The sequence below is a fragment of the Erpetoichthys calabaricus genome, chromosome 1 (assembly GCF_900747795.2).
Source record: "Erpetoichthys calabaricus chromosome 1, fErpCal1.3, whole genome shotgun sequence".
In the NCBI taxonomy this organism is placed as follows: Eukaryota; Metazoa; Chordata; class Cladistia; order Polypteriformes; family Polypteridae; genus Erpetoichthys; species Erpetoichthys calabaricus.
The window spans coordinates 84445607-84466058 of NC_041394.2; the positions used below are offsets into that span (position 1 = coordinate 84445607).

Below are 20452 nucleotides of genomic sequence, written 5' to 3' on the forward strand. Positions count from 1 at the left end.
AAGTTAACAATAAATCCAGAAACAGTATGTTGACCCATTCTTGTCTAATTTCCATTTACCACTTAAAAACTGAAAGAATGCCCTTGAATAATGAGATGTGGCTCTAGTCACCAGACCAAGAGAAGGACGTAAAAATATTGAAAAAAATTCTAAAGATAACAAAGCGGATGGAAAGAAATAGTATGGTTAGTATTGGGATTCTCCTTATATGTAAGGTTTTTCCTCTTCTTTGATTGCCTTATCAGGATGAACCATTTCACAATACTTTATTTATGTGTATACTTAAATGAGTCATCATTTGACTTTTTTTTGTTATTTCATTACAACTATCTTTTAGTTGGCAACCTATTGAAAGAAAGTAGTTTAATGCCTCCCATTTAATGCAGTTAGAAATATGACAACAGACTGGTAATGTGTCTGTTTTTCAAAACAATGCCAAGTAAGACTGAACCACAGGTCGGACATCAGTTTTTGCACAGCACACTTCAATTCACACTCCCCGAGAGATTTGCACTAGACTAATTGAGAGATGTCTTTGGGATGTGCTAAAGAAAAGACTCTTGAACTATGGGAGAATCAATAAACTGGACACCTGAACAGGATTCAGTCCTAGTTTTCATGACTTGTGAGGTTGTACTGATACTTATGTCACCACACACTTCTCAGTCCAGTCCCTTACAATCTGAAAGTAAGGATTCTGATTTGTAGTAAAGGAAGCCTCATTTAAACCCTCATTTAAATCAAAATGTCACCATGAAGAGAAAACTTTAGTATTTTTTCAGTAAAGTGCACTCAGTTGCTGTGTGCATACTACTTTTTATGACAAGCGTTTGATTAGACTCTGCCTATGATCAGCTTGTCTTTCATATAGGTTTCGGTAGCTGTGGAAATCAACTGAAAGCAATCTGTGTGCTTTAGCTTGAATGGGGTATCTAAAGGAAACTTTATCTACAACAGTCATGGCTGGTAACCACAATTAACTCTCTAGGTTTCAGGTTCATAGAGAATCTTGCTCATAAGGATTAAAAATGTATCCTGGCTGCTCTTTGCTGTGTTCGACGGCAAACTGTCTTTGCTGCATGCAACAAAAAAGAAGCATCAAGAGATAATATTAAAGACAACAACAAATGTAAGAAGTATATAACCAACTGTATTTTCCCCTCTGTTAATGTACACATATTAAGATTCATCTCACTGGTAACACTTTACAATAACATTGAATAGAACAGGAAGATAGTTGGAATAGCCTATATCTCATGAATAAAAAAAATAAATAAAAATGCAAATTAGAAAAAAAGTAGACCCATTCTTACCCTTACAAAGGGATTCACAAAAAAAATAAAAATAAAAAATACGCCGGGCCCCTCAACCTTTCTGCGTTTTATGCATACAAGCAGGGTCCCAACTAATGTCTGCAAAAGAATCTCTCAAAAGAAAAAAATAATAATAATCTGGTCAAAGATAAATGGATACAGCTGGGATGATTTTGCTCATCTCGTCTGACTGAGATTTGTTGCCAAAGGATAACACAATTTTGCCCAAATGACATCACTCACTCTGGAGTAAATGTGTAAATATTTCTGCCTCAGAATACCCAAACATTTTCTTTTTTTCTTTTAACAGGAATGGAAACAAGGTAAATACATAATTGTTAATAATGGGATGATTTTCAAATATTTAGACATTTCACAAACTTTTTGTACATTTTTTTTTCGTTTTCTGATAACAGTTCATAATTGAAAGAAAATTAAAACATTGCAGTTCACATCTTTCCCCCCAAAAGTTTTTTTTTTTTTTTTGCTTTTAAAAGTTTATAATTTATATAATAATCAATTTATGTTTCTCCTGCAGTAGTGACTTGTGTCTCCATTTCAGTCCATCTCTACTTTTAAAGAAACAAAAAACTGAAAAGGAACTAAAAAAAAAGAAACAAAACAAAAAAAGCCACGCTGTAAGTCTTTACTGAAGGGCAGGCGTTCCTTATGTTTCCTTGGGTAGTTCCCTTCAGCAGCGCAAAATCAGTAGCCAGAGGTGGACGGTTACCTCTGTCCTTTACAAAATTCCTTTTGTTTTTCTTTTTTTTTTCTCTGTCATTTTGTTATCAGAAAGATGGCTCCAGTTTCCATTTCCATTTTTATTTTCTCAATGGAAATACTTCTTAAAAAGATCTGTCAGTTGTCCTAACGTTTTTTGTATTTTCCCATTAAATCAATATTCACACACATACACACAATTTTATAAGCTGCTAGCTGGTCTGTAGAACTCTGAAAGGTCTATACATATATATATTTATATATTTAAGTCACTTTGTAATGTATCAAGAATCCAAGTCCTTCATTTGCTGGTAGGTTCTGTCAGGACCTAATGCATATGAAGATGTGGTCTGCCAGGATAGACCAATGTTTGGGTTGTTAAACACTGGATTTCGAATGGCTGATGTAGCTGTTTTCCACAGAAATGGCTGAAATATGTGAATACTACATGCTTGAATCACAACAGAATAATGTTGCATTAGCACCTTAGTGAGGAGGAAGAGAAGTGAGAAACAGACAGAGACAGGGAAGGAGAGAGAAAGAGAAAGAGAGACAAAGTATGGGGCTGCAACAAAGGCATAGTTGATCAGGCAGTTACTCCAGGTTTGGACTGTGTTTGGCGGCTGCGTTTTTGTTAACTGGTATTTTAATCTGGTCGGATTTCCAGAATTAGTGCAGGCCAGCATGCCACTTCTCTACATTGTCGCCCTCAATCCAGTACGAAGCTGTTCCATTTATGATTGTTTAAGTACCATCAGGACAGATGTCTGCACGAAGTACTGAAAACATCTTGTTCAACCTGTTATCAAAATTGACTTTGCCTCTGATTTAAATCAGTTCGCCGTTTTTATTTGATTTTGCTTTAAAAAAATGTCTGTGCAGAAATGTTTTCTCTAATCACTTTTATGATGAATGTGCTTCATTTCTAGCACAAAAGAGGACTCCTTTAATCCATTTACATCTCATTTTCGTTTCCCTTTTTTGTTGTTGTTGTTGTTGTTGAAAACACATACACAATTCTTGTACTGTACGTCTGGCTCCGAGTTCAGTAAGTCTCATGCATTAAGTGCATTTGCACAATTTTTTTTTTTTTTTTTGTAATTTTCTTAAAAAAAACATCCACAGGGCATGTCTCTTTTTACTTGTCTGTCAACCCACCCAAACTGATATATATTTATATATGGGCATATAATATATATAAATATATAAAAGTGTTGACATTCTTCAGAATGACCAAAAAACATATCAAGGCAAAGAAATAGATAAAAGGAAGTTTTGGGTGTGGACAACATGAGTAAGCCAGAAACAAAAGTTTCAAAAGAAAAATAAAACAAAAAAAAAAAAAGTAGGTAATGTATAATGTGACAAAACCATTTTTTAAAGCAATCTGTCATTCTGCTTAAACCTTCTTTTTTCGGTATGACTGTGCATCAATACCATTATGAAGAGATGATGAGTGAGGCACAGGATTGTTGATCAACAAAAGAAAATGCAGAAAAGAGGAGAACAAGACGTGGTATGGTCCTATCATGGTATATCACTCTCATTTTTCACTCTCTCTCTCTCTCTCACTCTCTTTCTCTCTATCACTCTTTCTTTTTCAGACATAATACTCTTTGTCCTTGTTCTTCTTATTCTTGCCCGTGCTCTTGGTGGTGCTTGTTTGCTTTTCTTTCACCACCGCTCCATTGCTTTGTGTAGCTGAATTGCTTATGTAGTTGCGACTCTGGTCTACCTGGTAGGAGCCTTCATCTCGGTTGCGATATTTATACATGGCATAGAGAAGGATGAGGATGCAGAGGGCAGCTGCTGCAACTATTCCAACAACCATTCCAGTTGTGCTGCTGGATTCACGAATGACTTCAACTGCTCCTGGAGGTCCTCCTTCTCCTGGCCCAGTGGGGTTGGCTGTAGGCAGATTGTGGAAATTGGGGGGATAGGTTATATCAGGGTGATGTCTGTGCCTACCATTATAGTCATGGTCAAAGGAAGTGGGCATGGGCAGTAGGACTTGGTCTCGGGTGTTCATTTTGCCAGCAGGAATGTTGCTGCTACCGCTGTTTTTATTTTTACGGAGGAGCAGGTCAGGGGTGGCACCTGGAGGTACATGAGGCTGATGTTCGGGAGGGGAGTTGGAGGATGTGGTAGTGGAGGACTTGGGCTTGGAAAAGTGGCGGTCCCGGGATATTTTGACACTGTTGTCTGCCCCCCCATTGGCGGCTGGTGGCGGTAACAAGGTCCTGTCTGTGACCAAGGGAAAAGTACTGTAAAAATCTTCATCGTCGGTTGGGGGAAAGCTCGAGTCAAACACTTCCCCCGAACTTAAGCCTGAGACTTCAATGGCATCCTCACAATCATTATCCTCCTGGTCAAGCGAGCATGGGGGTCGTTGGTTAGTGGATGGGAGGGTTAAGGATTCTTTGGTGGTCTCGAGGTGGGGGAGGAAGGGGCGATAAGTAGGAGGAGGGGGGATCACAGGGTAGCGGGTGGCAATTGAAGGGGGGTCTAGGGAGTCCTCTGTAATAATGGGCAACACTAATTCACCTCCTAGGATAAGAAAGAGAAAAGAGAAAAGAGGCATAAACAAATGATCTCATGAAATAGTAGATCAACAATATACACAATATGTCAAAATTAGAACAATTCAGGACTAATTTTAATGCCTTCACTTTTATCTAGTTTATGTCTGTTATTATATACTATTTATAACATCTCTACCCTGGACTAAGCTTGAATACATAACAAAGAAGTTAAAATAAAGTAACTATATACTTTGTTTAGCTCTTAACTGCTTACCTCTAAATATATTCATCATGATCTATGAAATAAATATATACTGCATTATGTGTATACTCTAATATCTATTCTAAATACTGCACAGAAGGAAAAATGTAAAAAAACAGCACTTAAACAGCCTAGAAGTCTGACTATCTCCCTACCAGTTTCATTTTTATCTATAGGCTGACTTCTATTTGCTTTCCCTTCTTTTTTCTCTGTTTTCTTTTTTAAATAATATAGCAAACCACGGAATTCAGGTCACTTACATCAACAAATTGGCCGCATGATTTTAGCATGAAAAAAAAAATTACAAAAGAAAGCTGTGTAAGATTGTTCTCGAATAGAAAAACAATTCTCCCCCTTTCAAAATAATTTATCCTGTTTTTTAACCGAATTTCAAACATTTTGCCCCTTAAATGATGGCTTCATTATATTTATACTATATATTTTTTCCAGATGACTCATATTTATTTTTTCTTATTCAACATTGCTCCTATTGGAGTGTCACATATATACATATATATAAATATATATATATATATATATATATAGGGTTATACAGATTTCCATCTTTTTATTTGAATTTAAGATAATTTATTTACCCCATTGCACCAAATTGTGGACTGTTCATAGAAGTCTCTCTCTTCTGCATTTTAAGAGATTGTTTTCTCTGCTGTGTTTATCCTTATTTACATGGAATTTGTACTGAAGTAAATAAAACTTCATTCATACAGTTGACTTTATGAAAGACTGAAATACTTTCTTTTTGTGTCATGTATATTATGGCAGAAGCCTGCTTAGTATCTCTTGTGTGCAGAAATTACAGGATCAAGTCTTGGAGTTTTCTCTGAAAGCACATACTGCATGTACACATGGTGAGGCCACAGAAAAATATATTTAATAAAATCAAAATGCAATGGACAGTATGGTTAACTTGACATTCTAGTTATTAGAGCTTGCCTAAAATGACTCTGTTCACACTCTTATTTGCACATTACATAAGATGTTTTAATTAACTGGATGTTTATCTGTTTAAGTAAAAAATCCTTTAGCATTGCCATTTCATCTCTAGGATTCATAGATTTTCATTTTAAATGATCAACAAAAGATCTTGTTCTCAAAGGCTGATAAATGGAACTGATAATTAGTAGGTAACTATTATTTTTCATCTTAAAATTTACATTTTTGTGTAGTAATATTGTGCACTAAAGCAAGTTTATAATTATGTCATATGATTGCCTTCAACTAAGGTACTGATTGTTTTCCAGGCTTTTTTGCTTACAATATCATCATTTATCAGAAGTACATAACACATATAAACAGTATGGTTGTGCACATATTTACAAATTATTTGTGTACAAAATATCCTCCTTATTTATCAAACTGCTAACGACCAACAGAATTATGTGCATGTTTACTGTTCCTAGCCATTAGTAAGTTAACATGTTCTTATTGAAACAAATAAGTCGACATGTATGTTTTAAGCCCCAACATTTTTTTTCTTTTTAACAAAAAAGAAATATTAACCCCTAATATACAACAGGTGTTAAAATATCAGGGTTAATGAGACAACAACAAATTTCACATATTTTGGGGAGGGATGAAAGTGCATGTATTTGAGCATCCAAGTAACAACAGAATTAGAAATAATCGTTATATTTACTGTTGATCAAGTTAACAAGCGTACTGTGTGACTACTAAAAGATAACACGGCCTTTTTTTTTTTTTCAAAAATGGGGACAATCCACTCTGTGAGGACAGCTTTTCATGAAAAAATAACTATGTGCTTATACAGTATGTTTGTGGTGATGTACTGTATCTGACTTGTTTTCTTCTCTCTCTCTCTCTATTTAAATGCAGTATCTCTAGAAGCAATAAACCAATGCATTTCATTCTTTCACTCTGAGTACACAAAAATGGCCTAGTTTTGCATGCTCATGAGGCATTTAATGTTTTAGCGTCAAGCCCATCAAAGAACACAAAAATACTATGCATTCCCCTCTCATTGCCTTGATCTAGTTATCCTGGAAAGTGATAAATAATACTTTAAGGCCACTAGAAAGCTCATTTTATTTCGAGTAAGAGAGGTTAAGTAAGCTAGACACTAGACAAAACAATAATCACAATTCCCAAAGTTGAGGTCACAACCAATAAATCCTCCTAAACTAAATGTTGTCAGATTGGGGAGCAACAAAAAATCTTAATCACAGGCAGGCCAAGGTCAGAACTGCAGAATCTTCTTTAATCGGTGCTTTTTTTTTAAGGGAGGGATGTCAGAATAGAAGCTAGCTAAAATGAAAGCCTCTGTTTTGTCCAAATCAGCCTTCTCAAAGGCTAGATTAAAGCTCCCTTCTCTTTTTATCCTCACAAAACAAGCTATGGATATCCATTGTGATCAATTTCTTTGTAGTCCAAGACACCCAAGTGTTCTGTGTGCTTGACACACACCTTAGTCTGCATATGCCTGACACACCAAAGCCTCTGCATGTTCCTCTTATTCTGTAAAACACAATCTCACTAACAGGCATCACCATGTTTGTTCTTAATACATATTGTCCGAAAGAGTAAAGCTTTTCTTTGGTTTTTCCCCTACTAAACCAAAAAATAAAATTTCCTTTTCACCAAAGAGTTAGTTGCCTTTGAACTTTTCCCAAAAGACACAGGAGTTCTCTGTTCTTCATACATTAATACTTTCTCTTTCTTTCTTTCTTTCTTTCTTTCTTTCTTTCTTTCTTTCTTTCTTTCTTTCTTTCTTTCTTTCTTTCTTTCATAAACCCAACAGCAGAACCAAATTGTTCAGATAAGTTGCCGTGGGTCATCATGTCTCAAACACCCGTGGACCAATCTTAAACACTCTCTCGTACATTTTTCAGTCTTCACTGAACACAGTTCTGATGAGCAGTGTTTTCCTCTACCTGACAGGGGCTGATGACTGAGATCTCATGGTTTATAAAAAGCGTGTCCCACATGTGCAGACATGCATATCATATGGCATTTTAATGTATTGAGAGAGAGAGGGAGAGGTTGGGTGCATGCACTGATACAACGTGTTGCCACATCTACCACAAGACAAACCACCTCAGGATCCCAAATTAGGACCCAAGTGGCCTCCAAGAAAAAGAAAAAAATACAAATCAACAAAATAATGAAGGCGCCAAAGCTAACAATTAAATAAATTGTGAAAGTACAAGAAAACAGCATGAAAAATCCCCCAGATCCTGACAGCCATATCCTCTCATGCGTGAACTGTGTCATTGGGAGGGGCTGGATGTGGCAGGGAACAATACAACCACATATACCATATAACACAGTCCAGCTTCCTAATTCTGAGTGTTTTTTAGATAATGGAGTGGTAAATAAACCAAATGTTCAACATTGTTATAGAGTGATGCAGATTACAGCATCAACACTGGTTTGACATTCCCTCAACATCTTTCCCACCAAGCCACACTCATTATCTGACAAATACTGTATGTAGTGCTGTTTCATACATTAGAAATAAACTGTAATACTAAAATTAGTGTAAGATGATCCAGCAGAGGCCATTATATTAAAAAGTCACATCTTACTTGTAGCTGTGAAGTACTCAGGTCCACAGGGGATCTCCATCTTAATATACACTTTGAGGTTTCATGTTTAAACATATACTGTACATTTCATCCTTTCTTACTTTTGCTTATGAATGTTTTTACAGGAGTTAAAATAAAGTAAAATCTTGCTTTTATGTAATTCAGGATTTTCATTTGTGAGTCATTTTATAGAAAACTTTAAGGACTATTAACTGCAAAGACAACACAGCTTTAATGTGTACGCATATCTATATAATGATCACATGTGCTCTCTACTGTGCCCTTGGCAGTAAAAATACAACTTGTTTTTTTTAAGATTGCTGTAAAGATAAACAAACGTATCATATTTTGATAGAGTTTAGGAATAGATACCTACTCTGCTGAAGAAATACTATAGTATCCTATAATTAAAAAAAATGCATTTTAGTAGGATTGATCAGTGCAAGGTCACAGTTTACTCTGAGAGGAATTAACCCACAACAGATGAACCTTTAATCTGTTACAGTATTAAAATACTACAAAATATTTTAAGGTTTCACTCATGGGATTGCCTCTAAATCGTAGTCTGGATCCTAACAAAATATGAGATGCTATAATGCACATGCTGTAAAAATATGTCAGCCTAGAGTTCTTTAACTAAAAGAATTGAAAATCCAAGTGTCTGTGTACTATATTCAGTACATATTCTTTATTTACCATTTAACTTTTTCATTGTGCTATAGAGATGCTCAAATGTATGTAAAAATCTGAGCATATGCAGTATTCTAAAACAAAGCCTCTTAGCTATTAGTATCTATATATACTGTACACCGCCATTTTTTAACGTTTTGATAAAACACGTCTCATAATTATTAGATTACATCATGACCAGACAAAAATTACATTCTCTATGTGAGATATCATACACACAGAAAATACAAATTAACCTCCTATATGTGTTGCATTATATTTAATTGCTACACATTTTGAAAAGCCCATGTGACCAAGGCCAATGAAGGTTTAATAGTCAAAACACTGCGTTTTTAAGTTGTTAAGTTTGAAGTTCCTGTGGTATAAAATGACATACTATAGATCTTACTGACAAAATCACCCAAAAATATTCCTGCTTATTTTAAGATTTGACTTGGGTGGTGCAAGACGTTCAGAACAGGTCGGTGACAGCAAACCAGAGCATTAGGCCCTGCACTGGCTACCACTGGTCCACCCATCCTCTACAACCTGCACCCTATTAGGAAGTGAAAAGCAACAGCCGTTTATTTAAATACATGCTATCACGTAGGAATATTTCCATTAGTGTGATAAAAAAAAAACTTAAATGAAATCAAAAGCTGCCAAAACAAATATTGTGTAAGTGTAGTCTCAGTGGTGCGGCCAAAACTGAAATGTTAATAAAAGTGACATTTAAGCATATGTATGAAATAGCTGCATTACATGCACTTTGAAAAGAAGATGCCTAGCATTCTGCACTTTTATAGGTATCATGTTTTTTATGGCATTGGAAAGTAAAGTAAATTCAATACTGGTCTAATTGTATTTATTTACATTAATACTTAGTGAAAACTTGATTGAATGTAAATATACTTGCTTGAAACAGTCTTTCATTCTTTTTTTGTTCTTTAATGACTATTATTAGCCGAAAGAATCAAGCTTCAGTAGAATTTAAGTTTCTTTCAGGAAAATATGAAGAAAACAATCTCAAAACACCATATTCTCAAACAAAAGAGGTGCACTGGAGAGAGAGAGAGACAGGCCGAGAGCGATTAGGAAAAAATTGGGTACACCCTGGAAAAAGGAGGAAATCTGCATTTTCAGGACAACTTTAACATACAACGCTGCAGCCTTAGTAACTATTTGTGCAGACAGGGGTATTCATCACACATTGATCACACAGGCAGACTGGCCATTTTAAAGCAACTTCACAGAATCAGGCCTGTTAACTGGCTCTGGACAAGCAATTAATAACCAAGACACTGTCCTTCATGAATATGTATCAGTTTAAATTCCTTTATTAGCATTACACTTATCTAAATATTTAAACGAAAGTTTCCAAACAGAGGTTTTACATTAACCAAGAATATACTGTATAATCATATTTGTTTAGTATTATTCTGCACAGATTGGCCAAAGATATACTGAAACCACCATTAACAACATTAATGTCACATTTTAAAAAATAAATGCAAATAATAAATTATTATTCTTACATTCTATTGATTCATGGCCTGTGGACATATTAACTTTCATTGTATGTGAAATGTTTAATTAACTTGACTCATTTTCACTTTATTGCTACTTCTTTCTTTCTTTTTTTAATGTATGATCATTTACAAACATGACTTCATTAAATGGTGCCCAACTTTGATAAAACGCCTGTGGATTTTTTGTTTTTGTTTTCAGATCAGTACAACAGTTCACGAAGAAATGTTAGCAAACACCAACACTGGTAAAGAAAAGACATCTGTGGAACTTGTAAACTAAGGATTAAAAAATAATAATAATAATAATTGTACTCTTAAAATTCCTGCTTGACAAGTATCATAGTTTATGTGATTTTCATATTATTGTGTATGCAATAGCAATAATATGGACAGCTTTAATATTATAAGACATTTTAAATGTTAATAAAATTGCATCAAACGTTGTTTGCAAATTTATGTGAGTAGCATATTGGCGAAGGCCATTTTGACATATTCTGTACTTATGATCGTTTTGGCACTTACTCAAAAAGTATTGAAACAGCAACTGCACTCTGTTGAAGATACGGTGTTATCAAAGAAATAACTAAAAATGTTACATAATGTGCAGCATCACTTATTATCATTATACCTCAATAAAGCTTTCACTTATTTATCCCAACAAAAATAACTTGGAAGTCGGAGTGTTCATCATAAACATCACCTGCCTGTCATGGCTCACTCCCTGCTCAAACGTCCTATACTTTAAACTGCATCTGTACTGAGAAGTCAAGCAACACTACTGCTTGTAAAGCTAAAAGTAAGAGATTACACAAAGAACTACAAAGCTATGCTATTCAATAAGCATGTTTTCTGAAAACATTAGTGAGCTTCATTGACGTTCTGTCCATGCGATGCAATTGAGTTTTGTTCTTTACTTGTAAAGATATTTTTTTTTCAGTTCCTGTAATGTTATGATATACTGCATTTAAAAATCTCGAAAAGGAGAAATATTTAATTTCAGACTATTATTATGTATAAAATTAATGTTTAGATTTTTGTTGTGGTGTCTAGAGATGGATTGATATGTTCGATATACAGTCAGGCCAGGGAGACTAAACTTGGGATGGTTGCCTCATCTGGAATGGATTCCTGCCTTGCACACCATGCTTCTGGGGTAGGCCTGCAATTTGAGAGTAGATGAGGGAAAGTATGATATCCTCATGTTGTTAAAAATTAGGCTAAGAAAGTAGAATGACTTTGGCTAACATTCTGCTTTTATTACTAAATTGAAAGCAGTGAATATTATTAGTGGAGAAATATGAAAAAAAAATGAGTTGTGGTTTATTATGATTAAAAACTATTTGATTTGAGTAAGTAAAATACCGATGACAGGTGTTTTTTGTGAAGCTATGGAGCACGAAGGTGTGCCATCATGTTATATGAAGAAATGACCACTGTATAAGACATAACATAACAAAACTCTACACATTTTATGGAAGAATTTAAATTTAGCTTGTGTGCGACCAAAGATGACAAATGGCGGGCAATGTAGTGTAGTGGTTAAGGCTTTGGAGTTCAACCCCAGAGGATGTCGTTTCAAATTCCGCTACTGACACTGTGTGACCATGAGGAAGTCACTTGACCTTTCTGTTCTCCTATTGGAAAACAAAAAACAAATGTAACCAATTGTATCATAAATGTTGTAAGTCACCTTGGATAAAAGTGTCAGCCAGATAAGTACTGTAAATGTAGATGTACTGGTACAGGACCAACCATAGGTAGGGCTCAAGTCAATGACAGGGTGGTGTCACTTGTGTCATGCTTATGTATTTACCAATTAGAAAAACCTGGCTGTGTTTAGCATTTTTGAAGAGACTAAAGTACCAGGAAAGTAATTAAAGAAAACGTTAGAAGAAAGTGCACTTCCCACACAAAGAGAGCCTGGGATGGAATACAAACCGAAGGCTCTGAAGAGCTGAGGCAGCAGTTATATTCATTGTGTGGCAGTTCCACCCAGGACGTTTCAGTGACTTTAACTTCATGGATCCTTTATTAATTTGCAGTTGGCTTGAACTAGCACCATGCAGATTTACCTGAAGTATTTTCATGAACTTTAATAAACGAGCTTTTACTAAGATTCAAAGAATTACATTAGTACTAGGTTATCATGCAGATTTTAGGCTGACATACCTTTAATGAGTCAATTCTCCTAATTATTGGTAGAATATATGTAGTGTCACACACATGCGCATGGGAGGCAGCTAAAAGGCTTGAGTAAGGGCAGTTCCAATTCGTACCGGGATGTGACAGAGTGCACCGACTCTTTTTCTCCCTTTCCTGTAGACCATTCACGGGAGATTCCACTTGGCCCTCTTGACGTCACTTCCGAGACCGAGCCTATGGAAGGAGACCTTGCCAGCTCCGGCCCCTGTGATGTCACCTCCGGGCTCGAACCTATGGCTGAAGACCCCTTATGAGCCTGACCCCTTTGATCTCACTTCCTGTCTTCCCCTTTAAAAGCCTCCACCTTTTCCCTATTCCCTCAGTTCTGTTTTGGACTTGGTTGTGTGCACATCAGTGCTGTATACACTTTACGACTTTGCAGCCAGGAATCTAAATACACGGGTGGCTGCCCAAAACCTTTCTATGACTCTGAGTGGAGTTTGTGACAGTAGGCACTCTGAAGATCATACTATGTTTGATTAACAGAAATCAATAATGAGTCAATAGCTAAATAATATTGATGAATCAAGCAAAACAGTAGGTTTCACTGAGAAATAAACCTGTTTGTGTTTTGTAAGTGAAGCTGACAAATAGGACATTGTGCAAAATTTTATTTCAGTCCTCTAAAATATATTAATGTGTCACTTTATAACGATATAAGATATATTATAATATGATTAACTAAATCAGACTCAGCTCGAATTCTAATCACTTTAGAAACATCAGCATATTCAACAAAATTATTCTCGTGGAAAGTCAGACATTTAGGTACAAAGAATATTTATAAGCAGCAACAATTACAGGGTGCCAGGGTATATTTGCTCTTTTTATTACAACCAGTTTATTTTTTTATTTTTAGGTTTTACACATAATTAAGTGCTAGAATATTTCCCCAAACATGTATAGATACCAATTCTTAAAACTGTTGTACTTGAAATCTTTTTTATCTTGAACGGTTTTTGGTTTGTTTCTTAAAATCACTTATGATGTTGTGCTCTTTAAAATATCTTTTGCAAAATAAAGTTTCGCTGACTATCTGATCCATGCCAATGAAAAGAGAATGAAGTGATACCAGTGTCTGTTAAAAGATGGCTATAATAGGAGGACACTCAGAATCTCTCACGAGCAAATACAGTTCTCAGAGAGTCTTGATTTTTCTCCCAGATTAAAAACCTTTCATAAATATGATGTGTGAAACCAAATTGCACTGGCGTGGGTGACTGCATGAGTGATCTCTGATTACAGATGGTCTGGTGTCTAGTCCTGGGGTCCTGCATTGTTTCTGATGCTACAGGGAGAAGGCTGAGCCAAGCTGTACATAGGGAGGATTTTGAAAAGAGAATGATTCATGTCTAAAAGCAAACCACAGTGACAGAATGATTTAAAAGACAGTCTACAACTGTCACAATTAAGTATAAAATTATGGAAGTCTTGTAAAATCCATCGGTTCATCCATCTGTTTCTAAACCCACTTCTCCTTCTAAAATGCCCCTTTTAAAATGCAAAGAAATGTGTTACATCTTCTGCTGAAAATGATGCCAATTCAAAGAAGCTGCAGATCAATATGTTATATGTCTAAACAAATTACTTAAAAAGTGGAAAATCATTGCCTTACTGCAATTTTAGACAAATTTGAGACTCCGCAAATGAATTATTTCTTGTATCTGCTGCTCCTACAAATGCAAATCGGTACGACAGTCTACTATGAATGTCCTTAGCTGTTTATTTCCATTCTGTTCATTATTTATTTGTTTTGCTTTGATTGCTGAAAGGGAATCTTACGCTGGACAAGTAAATATAGTTCTACATTGTGTTTTTATTGGCTGGTAGAAGGTGATGCCTTAAATTGCAGATTTACCTTCAGCTGGTGAAATCTTAAAATCACATACTGTACACAGGGGTTCATGAGACAGGCTTTCATGACAGTACATTATGGCTAACAATTTTTATGAGCATAATACTGTCTGCTAAAATCTTTTTTGTGTTTTAATTTTGCACGGAAATAAATTTTAATAACTTTCTTATATGAAAAATTGTGGATTCTGCTTGTTATTGCCTGTGATCTGTGGTACTTGAGGTGTAGTACTTATGCAAAAATGGATCTCTTTAAATCATGACATGCACTACACCATGCATTTGGTTAAGCATGAAACCGTGACTAAAATAAACTCTGATTTTAAGAGGATCATAGTTAAAACAGATGTCAGACACGTGTGACAAGTAATCTGTTCTAACCAATAAAGCAAGTACTTTAATTTTTACATCAAATGGTACAATAGAAGGCACAGGCTGCCATGTTAACAACTATTTGTGTTCTAGCTGCAGTGCACTGTCTTCTAATCCTACTCAGAAACTCAGTCTGCAGATACTCTTGTGTGTGCCAACTTCATTTCAGGGCGCACACGTGTCTTTTATTTGCTTTGTATACAAAAAGCATTCCATTTTTGTTATACAGTATAAGTGGTAAATGTAATACAACAGCTGTGCTTCTTTCATTTTTACACATATTTACAAAAGTAAATTGTGAATAATTCTAATTTTAAATTTTTGCTTACACTTTAGCCAAAAATACTAAGTCAAATTTTGTCATATTTTTCCACTATGCCCCTTTACATTTTCTGTCTGCTTTCATCTTTATCAGATAAAAAATGCTTTTTAGCTTGCAATTATCCAAATCTATATATTAACAATAAACTATATACCTGTATTAGATTTCTATTTTCTTTAAAAAGTTATTGTGTACATTTTTTTGTTTTGTTTTACTACATATTTAGAAAGAAAGATAGTCAATGCACTGGAAATAATCCCCTATAAGTGTTTGCTTTACAATTTAAAGTACTAATATTTTCAAAGAATTTAAGTACAGAATTTAACTTTTCGATAATTCACTGAACAAAAAAACTACTGTTTCAAATGGTAAAGTATCAGTATTGGACAGGACAGTACCTCCGTTATTAGAGTTACCTTAAATTTTAAAAAGTTTAAACAAATAAAACCAACAACAATGAGCAGGTAAATTTGGAAGTTGCTTGCAGCAAAGCTGTTAGAGGCTGCAGATTCAGGAGTATTAACGTTGACTTCACTTGACCAGTCTTGACCTTGTGTTGGCCATACTGTGAGTTTGAACCAGGCTGTGTGTTTCAGTTGCTGATGAGGTTAGCAGATTAGTGGCCAAAGCCAGGATGAACTGGAGTTGAACAGGGGAATGTTTGCAAAAGGGAGAGGTAGGCAAAACTGTTGCATCTCATTACAGTCTCAAAAGTTATTTGTAATCAAGAGATTGCTGCATACTTTGTACAATTAAACAAAAACAACAGGGTCCAATATACCAATCTGCATATGACATAATAAAGTGGTAAATCAAAATGTCCCAACCCACACTGCCATCATACCTCACAGTGACAAAAAAACCCAAAGGGTATGCAGTTGCTCGCTGTCATAATAACATCATAAATGAACTGCCCTAAAGATAGATCTAGTCACAGATTGCAGATGACACTACCTATCAGAAATTAAAAGATATGGCCATACAGTAAATCTCAGTGCATGATTTCAGCAGTCATCATGTCAGTTATTTTTGTATAATCTATATTTAAGTGTTAGGTGACCTTCCTTTTGGGTCTTAAGCAAATAGTGGCTTTAGGAATCTAAAATATTTAAAAATATATGACAGGACATTAGAAAATTAGGCTATAGCTAAAGAATAAAAGACAACCAGCATGAACGTATATAATGAATCAAAAGAAAGATGTGCATTTAGGAAATCCTGTGCTTAACTTCAAACTTTTGAAGTTTATCAATATATTCCTTTGCAGACCTTGAGCATTAGATAATAATGAATACACTGACTAAGCCAAGCTTAACCTTAGACTTAACCACATTAGAAGAGGAAGCCAAGAGTGGGTTTCCTTTTTTTCTATCTACTTTATTATTGTAAAACCAACATAGTATAGATGGTGACATTTCCTTTTTCTAAATTATCATTAGGTTTGGACACCCATCTTCATTTTTATTGGAACCAAACAGCTCAATGCCTTTTATTTTTCAAATACCTCTCACATTAAATGTACATATTCTTTATGTACTTCAAACTGTCAAGTTCCAAAACTTCTGTCTCTTCAAAAACAGAGAAATAAAAGGACTGTTTGCAAATGTATAAACCTTTACAAGAGGAAACTAGAAAGCTTGGCTACTTGTGCTTTAAAAATTGCCTGAATCCTGAATAAGTAATTTTGGACTTAATATGCAACTGATCTGTGTTTATACATAATTCTACCATACTGAAAACCTACAACTACAGTGAGCCAATGGTGGGATTTAAGGTATTAGTTTTTAAATTTACATGTTTAATACCAGACCGCCAAAAAAGATGATCACTGGTGTGATGATCTTCTTCATTACTTGAATCAAGATTCATGGTGTTTGTATTATTGTCAGTCAGTCAGTCATTGACCAACCCACTATATCCTAACACAGTGTCACAGGGGTCTGCTGGAGCCAATCCCAGCCAGCACAGGGTGCAAGGCAGGAACAAATCCCCAAGCAGGGCACCATCCCACCACAATTGTATTATTGTTTAAATTATGAATTGTACTAATATGCTGTGTCCCACGTTTTACATTAAGGCTGTGATTCCTGTAGCGGATTAAATGTTTATGTCAAATTTTTATAACTCAATTGTGTTTTATGAAACAACAATGACTGCCATGTTCATTTATTAGGCACTGTGTGGGTGATGCAGTCTTTCAGAATATCCTGCTAAATCCATTGATATCCATTGTGACAATTCTACATGTTCACTATATGTTTTACTCTTTCTGGTTCTGTTAAAGAAAAGCCAAGCAAAATGACACCTTTTATTGGCTAACTAAAAAGATTACAATATGTAAGCTTCGAGGCAACTCAGGCCCCATCTTCAGGCAAGAAGTACTCAACAAGGCCTATGAAAATCACAAGTATTGCAGTGTCAGTTTTACACATGGTAGCTACAATATCAGAATATTGAGCCTAGTAGTGTTTGTTGAGAGTGGCACAATGAATTAGTTGTACTGAGCCTGGTCACTTTCTTTATGTAGTTTGCATGTTTTCAAGATGCATGCATGGGTTCATCTACTGTATGTGTACTTTTATTCTCATATCACAGCCCAAAGATGTGTGAGTTACTTTAATGACTTGAATTACAAGTATGAGTGTGTATGGAAGTAGGCCCGAGTGTCTTTTGGCAGTGGAGTGGTACTCTGCCCAGGGATGGTTCCTGATATTTTCCTGATGCCGAGATACTCAACCAGGCTCCACAACCATATACTGAATTAACAGAACCGATAGATAGATGACTGGATAAGAATCAGAACATTAAGAGCCACAAATAATGTGTGTGTCAAATTTGGCCCAAACTGTTATATGCATTTGACTATGATCAAGATCTAAGGAGAGGGAAGAACAAAATAAATTAAACAAAGGCAGCCTAGTCCTTAGCCTATGGTGAAATGTACTTCTAATACTGCATGTTGTGAGTGTGTGTCAAACATTATGAAAAAATATTCAGCAATGTTAAAATATGCTTTTATTAAATACGGTTTGATATTTTGATTTTATTGGTTCAGTCAGTTATTGTGACCTCAATGTTTAACTTAATAAGCACTGTATACAGAGGGCCTTTACTAATGTGTATTTGTAACAGCAAAAACAGACAAAAAGAACAAGAAATATTTAAATTGAACAGAAGATACAGTATATGTTAAATACAGAGGCAATCAAAGTATAGCTGCAGGTTGTATTAAATCTAATGTAGTTCAGCATTGCATTTCAAAGCATCGAACTTCATTTTGTGTATGCGGTATAATGTTATACATATTTGAAATTGGCAAACCTAGCACAGTCTATTGAGGACGGTTGTAACTACTTATGAAGGTGAATGACAACTTACAATCTGATTCAAAAATAGAATTTTTACGAAATGTCATAAATGTTTTGCAGTGGCTGAGTTACAGTATTACCAACACCTAAGGAATAATTAACTTGCTGAATTCTCCCAGCCAGGACGGTGATGTTAGCAGAGCAATGAAGTTGTCACATTTTATGAAAAGAATAAACAGCTTCTCAATGTGGCTACTTGCTTTCCCTAACCTTGCTCCTACACTGTGGGATTAGCTATACTCAGCTGAAACAGAGGACTGATTGAGGAAAACACATGACTAGCGTTGTGATTACTGAATCATAATGGTGTTAACTTATTACACTTTTAAGAGTAAAGTAAAATTAGCAAAATACCTAATTATTTTTCTCTTAGATAATACCACATTTTACCCGACTATGCTGGCTTATTCACTGCAATGCATGCCCAGTCTTTTGGTCTTTGGATTCTGGCTGCTTGTTTTTGTTCTAGCTACCTAGTCATTGCTTATAATGGAACAAACATTTTTATTAATTTTAATTCATTTGACTTTTTAAGATTCTTTTTCTTCCTTAACCAGTAACCAAACAAATAATTAAATGTAAAGTAAGCCAACAGATTACCAGCTATCTCAGGGGTCTAACACTTATTTGAAGCAATTTCTTAACTAGAGGACACTTCTTGCTGTTAGTTAAACCCATTCTTCAATTCTACTGCCTTAGTTTTTTTCTTTTTTTAAACACTTTTATGAAACAGTTATTGTATGATGGATACATAGGGGCAAATGTGATCAAGTTACTGGTCACCTCTTAGTTCAATTTATGTCTCATTATTGTTTGGCTGCTGAAGAAAAAAGAAACAATTAGGATTTTGAATGGTAAAAAAATAGAATTATTTTTATTAATTAAAATTATGACAAAAGGTCTTCCATTAGTGGCAGTGAATGGTTGGTAATTAAGAAATAGTATGGAATGAAAACCTGCAGCCACGATATGAGTTTGACACACCTGCCTTAAGGTGTATTGCCTGTCAACTCATAAAATACTGGGCAACAAGCCATACACTTCCAAAAACAATGCTGAGCTCAGTCCGGGATAGCAAACAACCTGCAACTCGCTTTCTGTGTTGACTGACTTCCATGTAATTATTCTAAATATTTTGACAAATAAATCTTTGATTTATTATAAACTTCTAACAAACATGTATTTGTTACAAACCCAAGGGATTTCATGAACTACACATTGAAAATATGTTAACGGAGAGTCTCTCGGATCCATTGTCCTTGGTTGGAATCCAACACCCAAAAACTTGGTTTTATGTTGATGCAACTTGTTTTTCTTAGCGTTACATTACACAGGCAATAGATTTTCAGATCTTTTTCTGTTTTAGTAACAGGATTGTAAAAAGAGGCATTTTCAATTTATGAAACGTTCCAGTTATTATTATTAACAAAATCCCCAACAGCTATAAGAATGTGGGGCAGAAAAAACTTCCTGGGATTTATGTTCTCACGGTTCAAAATGGCTTTGGTTAGGTCAGGATTAACTGGCTCAAGCAATTGAATTTTATTAAAACTGATATTATTATTGGCTGTTGAGCTGTTATTGTCAACAATAGCTCTTTAGATGCTTAATGGCTCATCTTTTGACAGACAGATTTCTGCCACTATTAACCACTAGCCACCAATTTAAAATAACGAATACATTTAGTGAAACATCTTTCATAGCTAACATTCATTTTATTTTCATCTTCGTTTACATATAAATTTTCCAATGAAAT

The 20452-nt window shown here is 35.0% G+C and overlaps 1 protein-coding gene across 3 annotated transcripts in view; it reads right to left on the minus strand.

Moving 5' to 3' along the window:
• Positions 1 to 1130: 1130 nt before the first annotated feature.
• Positions 1131 to 20452, minus strand: part of LOC114652793 (neurexin-2-like) — a 1491103-nt gene continuing 1471781 nt past the window's right edge. For all 3 annotated transcript variants that reach the window (XM_051920100.1, XM_028803111.2, XM_051920099.1), the window contains one exon: positions 1131 to 3941. In XM_051920100.1, the coding sequence (XP_051776060.1) occupies positions 3634 to 3941 (308 nt within the window). In that variant the 3' untranslated portion in view covers positions 1131 to 3633. The remainder of the gene's footprint in view (positions 3942 to 20452) is intronic.